Below are 10,000 nucleotides of genomic sequence, written 5' to 3' on the forward strand. Positions count from 1 at the left end.
TTTTTTTCGAGCTGTTGAGTGACAGCTGTACAGTAACACGTGTTTTTTTTGTGTGGTGTGACGTGTTTGTTTCTAGATCAGAATGTCTGACGTCGGCGTGTCTGAGTTTCGATAACCACCGAACAGTCGCTAGAGGACGGCCTTCTCCAAATATGGGTCATCACCCAACGGTGAGTACCCAATCAGTGACGCGCTCTCCCGCCGCGCTGCTTCGGATTGCTTCCGGCGTTCACTGTGATTTGCATAAGCGGCTCATTATAATGTGTCTGTTTTCAGTTCATGTGGCCCGAAACAGAGAAACCAACAGATCCAGAGGATTCGGATTCGTGACCTTTGAGAATCCAGACGACGCGAAGGACGCGATGGAAGGAATGAACGGAAAGGTTCGTTACGGAGTCGCTGGTTTTGATTTGTTCAAATTGGGAGTTCTGGCGGGTTTTAGTGAGTCGGATCATTTGACTCGGTTCAGTAGTGAGAACCGACTCTTTCGGCTCCCAGACGGCTTTTATAATCAATTATATAATGTATAATTACTAAACCTTATTTCTGACTCGGTTTTTGTATTAAAGCATGAATGATTTGCTATAAAAGTAGAGTATCCACATATTTTTTTTTTTTTAAATAAAACCTGAATGATTTTGTACTAAAATCTGAATATATGCTGTAACACTACTGATACAATGTTAAGATAAAAAATTTTTTTTGGTACTTAAATTTTTTTTTTAATTTGAATGAGCTGAATGTATGTGGTTGAAAGGTTAACAATCATTTAGATTATTATTGGGCCTGAATGATTGGGATAAATACACAATTTTGCAAAGCGGCATCACCCTACCTTATTTTATTTTATATATAAATATGCATATGCATGCGCACACATTTGTTTGTGTTTGTGTTGGATCAAAGTAGTTTTCATTTTTGTTGTATAATAAAGAATTCAAAGTTGTCCTAAAATCAAAACCATACCTGTATGTGTGAGGTGTTGATTACTGTATATGCATACAGGGGTGCAGATCAGTTTTTCGGTTTGGTTCTCATGAGAGCACCTGGAGGTTTGGTTCTGGTTTAGGTTTACACTGGTCTGATGTTTGTTGTGTTTCCCATGTAGTCTGTGGACGGCCGGACGATCCGTGTGGATGAGGCTGGGAAGGGTGGAGGTGGTGGCGGCGGCGGCCGGTCAGGTGGAGGATCCTACAGAGGAGGTGGAGGAGGAAGAGGAGGAGGTTTCTTCAGAGGAGGCAGAGGACGAGGAGGTCCGAGAGCTTATGGTCTATCAGTCTGTGATCTTCAGGTGTCTGTCTGGTTCTCAGACTCCGTGTTCTCTCTCTCTCTCTGAAGGTGGAGGTGGGCTATGGCGGTGGAGACCGTGGTTACGGAGGCGACCGGAGCTACAGCAGCGGTGGATATAAGAGCGGAGGAGGAGGTGGTGGAGGAGGTGGTTACTCCTCTGGAGGAGGCGGTGGATACAGCAGAGACAGGTGTGTGTTCCTGCAGATGCAGCACCATTCACTTTCTGCTCTGTGACAGACTGCAATGAAACCACTTTACATTGCAACCAATATCTTAGGCATTAATATGTAGTTATGAAAACACCAGAACACCCAGTAACCACTTCAGAAATATTCATTAATTTTTTTTTCATTTTATTCAATGATGGGTGTTTAAAACTAATGTAATGCATAACACAGAGCTTTTATTCTCTTGTCTTGTGCAGTTTAATGACAAAAAATAATTCCCCAACAGTGTCTCTGCAAGTCAGTGTTGCATTAATCTGAAACATTAAAATACATCCGTTTAGATTTATTACTTAAGAACATTTTGCATAAATCTGCCAGACAACAAAATGCACTTAATTCAGTTTTATTTATAAATGATGCATGCATCTGCCAGAGAGCAGTGAATTACTTCTGCAACTTTATAGATGTTTAGCTGTTCTTCCTGAACGAGGCATAGTTATTCATCTAGTTTGTGTTCTGATGCTTTCGTGATCAGTGCATTAACGTGTGTCCTTGTAATGAGTGTTTCTCACCCCGCTCTGATCACGAGTTTAACCCGCGGTGTTCTTCTGTCTGCAGGAGTTCTGGGTACAGCGATCGCGGCAGCTCTTACAGAGACAGCTATGATAGTTATGGTACGTATCCGTTCTCAAATCCCCGTATGAGCATGTCGTCTGTGTGTGTCTCTGCGGACGAGTCAAACAGGGTTTTCTAGAGTTCCTAGAACTGTGGGGCGAGTTACTTTATGATAAACTACTAATGCTTTCAAGTGGCCCGGTTTTAATTCTGATCAAGTTTCCGGCCCAGTAATTTGACGCAGAGAAACGAATCTGAATCGGGTCGATAGAGTCGTGATTTGATGAAGCGCAGGACGCTCTGACCCTGATCGCCCGACTGCTCTCTCTCTCTGCCCGAACGACCCTGTTTTGATGTTTGGTGGGTGGGTTAGTTAGTGGAGGGGATGTGTGTCTTAAACCTGTTGAGATGCTTGAGTGTCTTCATGTGTGATACTTCGTCCTCAGCTGTACAAGACTAGAACCCAAGACCCGACGCGTCAGCGGCCGAGCGTTTCTAAAGACTCATGGATCTGTTCTTGGATTTGTTGTAGCTGTTCTCCATGTTTCTGTTCAGTTCTTGTACTCTGAGGGGAAGGGCGGTCTCTGATCGCCGGCCGTGAATGAATGAATGTGTGTTGATGTGCTGACGGGTCTCTCTGCCTCATTTGAATCCTTTAAATCACCAGAGCGAGCTGCACTCATGTTAGCGCTCCCCGTGCTTCTGTGGGGAGTCTCGAGCGTTTGCTCTGTGTTTGTTACTGATGCGCAGCCGCTGTCCTCACAAGCACTGCTCCTTCTGTTAGCTGTAAGCCAATGATGTGTCCAAAAAGTCCCTTCCTTTCAGACTGAGCTGCGCACATCCTGCTCTTTAATGATGGACTCTTGACCAATACATCCTTCTCTCTATCAATCATTCACTCGAAAGAGAACCAGAACTTGTTAACAGTACACTCCAGAACTGGGAAAGAAATCCTTGTGCTCTTGTTTCCTTTGTATCAAAATCTGACTCCCTAATTTGTTTTATTATTTTTATTTTTTGCTTTTTCAATTGTGGCTTCATGGAGCCTATTAAACGAAACCATTTGTTCAAACGCTTTGAATTCTGTTGTGCCTTTCAAAATCTACAAGATTGGGTGGGGGGGGGGGGGTTGCATTTCACTACAAAATGAATTGGTTAATTTGCACTAAACTGAAGTATTAAAGTATAATTTAGCACATCTACTCATTCCAATTACTGTAGCTTTTAGTTTTTTATTATAGTTGTGCATTCAGCTGCAACTAATTAGTTTAATTTTAATAGCAATGAAGTTATTGGTTTATCTTAAAGGGATAGTTCTCACAAACTTTAGCTTCTCAGTTTTTCGCTCGTGTAGTTTGATGGATGACGAATCTTTTCAGTTTGCATTGACTTCCATTAAACTGGACACAGATCTAGTGTGAACTGAAACGTTTGGTCACCGGTGTTTCGGAAGACTTTATCTCTTGATTCCGCATCATTTGGAACGATACGAAGATGAGTTAATCTAATCTTTTCACAAGAGCATCCTAAATATTAGCTTGATTTAAATGTGATCTGGATGTGTCTGAAAGGTTGAGTTGAACTAACACTGCACGTTATTTCCAGTGAGGTTAATAGATGTTTAAAGTGATGCATTTCAAAGAGTTTTCATGCCATAACTTTAATACAGTATGTAGTTTATTTACAATTAACAGCTCAACTAGAAGAACAGCCTCGAATCCAACAGGAGCCGAAGAGTTTGTGTTCGGCTCTGAAGACTGATTGGGTTTGTTACTAAAGTTTTGCACCTTGAGTTCAAATCTGCCTGTTTTCTCCTGGTGTCCATGTTCAGATGATAGCTTCAGCAGTGCTGCTAGTCAGCTGAGTAGAGTGAGTTATTGAGTGTGTTTCACCCAAACATTGCTTGATTGAACCCAAGCGCTCCGGATGAGTTTCCTCAAACACGTCCTTGGAGCTTGAAGCGTTGCATCTCCTGAAGTGAATCCTGACTCTGGCTGCTCTGTTCGTTAGCCTGTGTGCGCGAGGTAACCTTCCTTTGCTCTCCTGTTCACTTCTTAAACTCAGATCAAGTGTTTGTTGCTCTGACAGCACAGCGCAGATCTCACAGTCCTCTCAGAAGCATCTGCATGGTGTCATAGATCCTCAGATGGAGTTAAATTCCCACTCATTTCTCTCCATGCACTGCCAACCATTCTACAAAGACTTTAAATTCACATTCACTTTCACCCAATTCGAGAAATGCCAGATTAGTTCCCAGAGATGTTTTTGAGCAAAGACACTGTGATTAGTTCTGTGTTAATGTCTGCGACTCCTGCGTTCGAGTGTTTAATGCGCGTTCTCTGGTTTTGTTCAGGTTGAGTTCCCATCGGAGAGCGTCTGGGTTTGGAGAAGCTCGAGGCCTGATATGAAGCGTGTCTGTTCCTCTGAACGTAAAGCGTGAGGTTGGTGTTTCGTTGATGGAGCATCTAATGATCTGTTACTGATTCACTAGGTTTGATTGTTTCTTGAACTGATCTGTTTCTCTCTGGTGTAGATGATGGAGCGACGAGAGGATGATGAAAGCTTGATGGAGGTTCATGAACATCAGATGGTCATTTTATGACCCGCAACTGTTTTCTTGCTCAAAAATGACCGGCCTTCTAGAAATTGATTGTAAATCTCATTCTGCTGTATTATCACCAAACACTGGCCTGTTTTCTTTCAGCGAGCGCGGGTTTTGTTTGATCACACGCCTCAGTAACACTTTACAGTAACATTACTTAGTTTGTTACTTGATGCATTAATGAACAATACATGTTACAGTGTTAATAAAAATCCAACTGTTCTTTGTCAATGTTTGCTCAGTTTTATTAAGTGATCTTAATAAATGCAAGATTTGATTTAAAAAATGCATTAGTACATGTTGATTAATTAATGCTTTAGATTTCATGTAAACTAATGTGGCTTATTAATGAAGTTTTTCTCAGGTATGTGGTTGTGGATACTTTTGACATTATTTGATTTGAAAAATTTGTCATTACATTTTACATTAATGTTTAGAAAGGTTGTGGATGAAATGCTTTTTTTGTACAAAAATGGCACAAAGTAACACCAGTCAAAAATCACTGGCCTACAAAAAATAGCCTATAAATCCCTTTTTATGCTCACTTTTGTTTAATGCGTCCTTGATGAATAAAAGTATGACAGCTATATTTGTAGAAAAAGACAACAATACATTGTATGGGTCACAATTATACATTTCTCTTTTATGGCAATCATTAGGATATTAAGTAAAGATCATGTTCCATGAAGATATTTAGTAAATTTTCTTCTGTAAATATATCAAAACTTAATTTTTGATTAGTAATATGCATTGCTAAGAACTTCATTTGAACAACTTTAAAGATGATTTTCTCAATATTTAGATTTTTTTGCTCCCTCAGATTCCAGATTTTCAAATAGTTGTATCTCAGACAAATATTGTTCTCCTAACAACAAACCATACGTCAATGGAGAGATTATTTATTCAGCTTTCAGATGATGTATATAAATATCAATTTTTAAAAAGCTGTCCGTTATGACTGGTTTTGTGCTCCCAGGGTCACATATTATCATTATATATAATTTTTGAAACTAATAAAATATCTTAGTTTGGAAAATTTGCTAAATCTTTAACACTGATCAAACCTTTAGACTGAATAAAATCAAACGTTCACATCACTCGTCTTCAGTTGCAGTGTGTTTTTGGCTCTTAAGCGAAGACGTCTCCAGACAGTGGATCACAGCTGGACCACAGACTCCGTCCCGGAGAACTTGGGCAGGTTCAGCTCGTACTTCCTCTGAAGGTCAAAGGGCAGGAAGCGTCCGGCCAGGAAGTGTGATCCGGGGAAGCTCAGGGCGCATCGCTTCGGGGCCATCAGAGAAACCAGAAGTGCTGGACTGATCCCGTCTGAGCTGGACTCGTCTGCGTCCCAACCTGCACTTACAATACATTACTGTGAGACGCTGAGCTCCACACGAGCCTCGTCACGCGTGTTCATGACTGGATGAGGTCTCGTACCTGATGGGATGTCCAGGCTGACGATGGGCACTTTGAGTCCTCGTAGTGTCTGCAGGACTCCAGTGAACGGCTCTCCGACTGACAGCGGTTCAGTTTCTGGACCCAGAACCGCGTCCACGACCAGATTATACGCTTCATTGATCAGCTGCACCTTCACGAAGAAAAGCAGCAAACCTTTGACTAAAACACGTTCATCTGACTTCAGTTCAGTTCTGCTGACAGTATGCATTCTGATCGAGTAACTGCACTTTCAGATGCAGTTGTTTTTGAACCTTTAAGGTGCTATTCACTAATTTATGACTGAAAAGGTTTACATTTGGTTTTTAGAATTTTACATCATTGGAATAGAGGTTTGGCCCTTGCTACGTGAACAAAGAATCATGGGCATGATTTCAAAAGTTTAAATGGTCCTGGAAAAAAGTGTCACACTTGTGCTCTTCGAGGTCAGAAATGATCACTTTGGAAATGAACAGTGAACACATTTCATCTAATGTAAATGTTTAGTTCTGCAACCAAACCAAATCTTATTGAAATCTCATTTTTGATGATATCAACCTCAAATTTGGAACATAACTTATGATTTCTGGCTTTGATCTTCTCTCAGTTTTGGAGTAAAAGTTTTGGGGTCTCGGCAGTTTGAGAGCATGGATGTGACTGCCGTTTAAACTCTACATTAAGCTCACATTTGTGAAGATTAGTTAATGCGTTACCTACATGCACTAACAATGAGCAAAATATTTTAGCATCTTTCTCAGTGCCAGTTAAAAATATTAGTAATGTCATGAGATTCACTCTGAAATACTTAACTAGAGTTCAAAAAAATAAAACTAGTCACCACAGCTCTTCTTCAGTTAACGCGGGGACCCGAAGTCTACTGAAGCCCTGAAAACATGGAATCAATTCAAGGTGGAAAAACAAATGGACTGCATCGAAGATACCTGCTCAAGAGAGTGTGATTTCAGACGCAGCCCACAGGGTTTGAGATACTAAGACTTTTTTCTCTCCAAAAAAACTGTCTTTTAAAAACTTTTTCTCTTCAAAAGAGTTAAAGAATGACGTCCCGCTAACATTAGCATGGACCTCAACTTACTCTCTCGGCGTCACCTTTTGAGGTAGGAGGGAAAAAAAAAAATTTAACGTTTTTTTGATGAGCGAAAAACATTTTTATATCTTTTTTTTTTTTAAGTCTTTTGTTCAGAGAAAAAAAAATGATGGAGGAGAAAAAAAATAATTTGAGAAAATTTTTTGAAGACAAAAGCGTTTTGTTTTGCTGAAAAAAAAAAATTAAGAGAAAAAAAGTATTTTGTTGAGAAGTTTATGGGAATTTATTTTGACAACTTTTACTGTCTTCAAAAAACTTATTTCTTTTAAAAAAAAGCTTGTCAAAAATATTTCCCAATAAAACCTCTCAACAAAAAGTTTTTTTCTAATTTTTTCTTGCAGCAAAAAGCTTTGTCTTCAAAAAATTGTCTCCATTTTTTTTCTCTCTTAATTTTTTTCTCTGAACAAAAAGATTTTGAAAAAAAAAATGTTTTCTCTCATCAAAAAACTTTACTGGCTTCAAAAAACATTTCTTTTAAAAAAGCTTTTGAATGAGAGAAAAAAAAGTTTGTTGAAGAGAGAAAAACTTTAAGACATAAAAAAAGCTTTTTGATGCAAGTAAAAAAAATTAAGAGAAAGGTTTTTGTTTCAATCAGAAAGTTTCATGGGGAAAAAATTAAGCTTTTAAAAGAAATAAGTTTTTCAAGACAGAATGTTTTTTGTTTTTTTGAAGGGAGAAACAAGTTTGTTGAAGAGAGAAAAATTTCAGAGAAAGAGGGAAAATCTCTGGAAGGATCTGAGGCGCTATTATTTTTTCCACCTTAAATTTTAATTTTTTTTGTATTCGAGTTGCAGCTCGCGGCTTCTGTAGATGACGTAGATTTCCTCGTGAAGCTCGTTTGATTTCAGAGTTGGGCTCACTGAAGTCTGATCTCACCTCAGTGGGCAGGTTAGGACAGGAACGGCAGGTCCATCCGCTCACACTGAACCATCAGGTCCTGATGAAGACTGACTGAGGAGCGTTTGGGGGTGAAGACGGTGGGGATGTATTCCTGTCACACAGACACACATCCGTCAGTCACAGTGATCACAGATCAGACTGAAGCGTGTGGTGCGGTTACTCACAAACACACGCAGATGACGAGCACACGCCAGACCCACACAGCCGTTCTGATCCGGCCCACAGACCACCAGAACCGTCGGCTGCCGCTTCTCCAGAGACCACAGCGGGAACACCTGCCAGAACACAACAATCACTGACAGACACTCAGCCATAGAGTCGGGATTATAAGAGAAGAAAAGGAACTGCAACTTTATATCTCGCAATTCTGAATGACATATTTCACAATTCTAAATTACATATTTCGCAAGTCTGAATTATGTATCTCACAATTTTCTGAATTATGTATCTCACAATTCTAAATTACGTATCGCGCAACTTCTGAATGACATATTTCACAATTCTTAATTCACATATTTCACAAGGTCTGAATTATGTATCTCGCCCAATTCTGAATTAAATATTTCACAATTCTTAATGACATATTTCCCAATTTTTAATTACATATTTTGCAATTCTGAATTACGTATCTTGCAATTCTGAATTACGTATCTCGCAATTCTGAATTACGTATCTCACAATTCTGAATTACATATTTCGCAATTCTTAATTACATATTTCGCAAGTCTGAATTATGTATCTCGCAATTCTGAATTACATATTTCACAATTCTGAATTATGTATCTCGCAATTCTGAAAATTACATATTTCGCAATTCTGAATTACGTATCTCGCAATTCTGAATTACGTATCTCACAATTCTGAATTACATATTTCGCAATTCTTAATTACATATTTCGCAAGTCTGAATTATGTATCTCGCAATTCTTAATTACATATTTCGCAATTCTGAATTACGTATCTCGCAATTCTGAATTACGTATCTCACAATTCTGAATTAACTATTTCGCAAATTCTTAATTACATATTTCGCAAGTCTGAATTATGTATCTCGCAATTCTTAATTACATATTTCACAATTCTGAATTATGTATCTCGCAATTCTGAATTACATATTTCGCAATTCTGAATTACGTATCTCGCAATTTGAATTACGTATCTCACAATTCTGAATTACATATTTCGCAATTCTTAATTACAAATTTCGCAAGTCTGAATTATGTATCTCGCAATTCTTAATTACATATTTCGCAATTCTGAATTACGTATCTCGCAATTCTGAATTACGTATCTCACAATTCTGAATTACATATTTCGCAATTCTTAATTACATATTTCGCAAGTCTGAATTATGTATCTCGCAATTCTTAATTACATATTTCACAATTCTGAATTATGTATCTCGCAATTCTGAATTACATATTTCGCAATTCTCTAATTACATATTTCGCAAGTCTGAATTATGTATCTCGCAATTCTTAATTACATATTTCACAATTCTGAATTACATATTTCGCAATTCTGAATTACATATTTCGCAATTCTTAATTACATATTTCACAATTCTAAATTACATATTTCACAATTCTAAATTACATATTTCACAATTCTAAATTACATATTTCACAATTCTAAATTACATATTTCACAATTCTGAATTACATATTTCACAATTCTTAATTACATATTTCACAATTCTGAATTACATATTTCACAATTCTAACTTACATATTTCACAATTCTTAATTACAATATTTCGCAATTCTAAATTAAACTGTATATCTCAGAATTCTGAATTATATATATCACAATTCTGACCTTATATCTTGCAATTCTGAATTACATATTTCACAATTTTTAATTACATATTTCGCAATTCTAAATTAT

At 38.1% G+C, this 10,000-nt stretch overlaps 2 protein-coding genes and 2 pseudogenes across 3 annotated transcripts in view; 3 read left to right on the plus strand and 1 right to left on the minus strand.

The window, feature by feature from the left end:
* LOC109084974 (midnolin-like) overlaps positions 1–10,000 on the plus strand; it is a 125,987-nt gene that overhangs the window by 58,391 nt on the left and 57,596 nt on the right. The gene's annotated exons all lie outside the window — the stretch shown is intronic.
* LOC109106706 overlaps positions 1–10,000 on the plus strand; it is a 175,950-nt pseudogene that overhangs the window by 615 nt on the left and 165,335 nt on the right.
* Positions 256–4,905, plus strand: LOC109106719 (abscisic acid and environmental stress-inducible protein-like). 2 transcript variants are annotated; one of them, XR_006153382.1, is made up of 6 exons: positions 256–383; positions 1,109–1,253; positions 1,339–1,478; positions 2,076–2,131; positions 4,426–4,513; positions 4,606–4,905. XR_006153382.1 is itself a non-coding variant. In XM_042713945.1 (5 exons), the coding sequence occupies exons 2-5, from the start codon at positions 1,137–1,139 to the stop codon at positions 2,530–2,532; spliced, it is 327 nt and encodes a 108-aa protein (XP_042569879.1). In that variant the 5' UTR covers positions 256–383; positions 1,109–1,136; the 3' UTR covers positions 2,533–3,144. The 2 variants fall into 2 exon arrangements, 1 of the variants encoding a protein (XP_042569879.1); XM_042713945.1 differs by lacking the exons at positions 4,426–4,513; positions 4,606–4,905 and adding an exon at positions 2,519–3,144.
* LOC122135216 overlaps positions 5,658–10,000 on the minus strand; it is a 5,194-nt pseudogene continuing 851 nt past the window's right edge.

The sequence above is a fragment of the Cyprinus carpio genome, chromosome A2 (genome assembly GCF_018340385.1).
Source record: "Cyprinus carpio isolate SPL01 chromosome A2, ASM1834038v1, whole genome shotgun sequence".
In the NCBI taxonomy this organism is placed as follows: Eukaryota; Metazoa; Chordata; class Actinopteri; order Cypriniformes; family Cyprinidae; genus Cyprinus; species Cyprinus carpio.

Coding starts and splice junctions, on each gene's coding strand:
- LOC109106719 (XM_042713945.1), top strand. CDS start 1,137: ATGAGGCTGGGAAGGGTGGAGGTGGTGGCGGCGGCGGCCGGTCAGGTG. Junction 1,254..1,338: donor AGGAGGCAGAGGACGAGGAG/GTCCGAGAGCTT, acceptor CTCTCTCTGAAG/GTGGAGGTGGGCTATGGCGG. Junction 1,479..2,075: donor GGTGGATACAGCAGAGACAG/GTGTGTGTTCCT, acceptor TTCTGTCTGCAG/GAGTTCTGGGTACAGCGATC.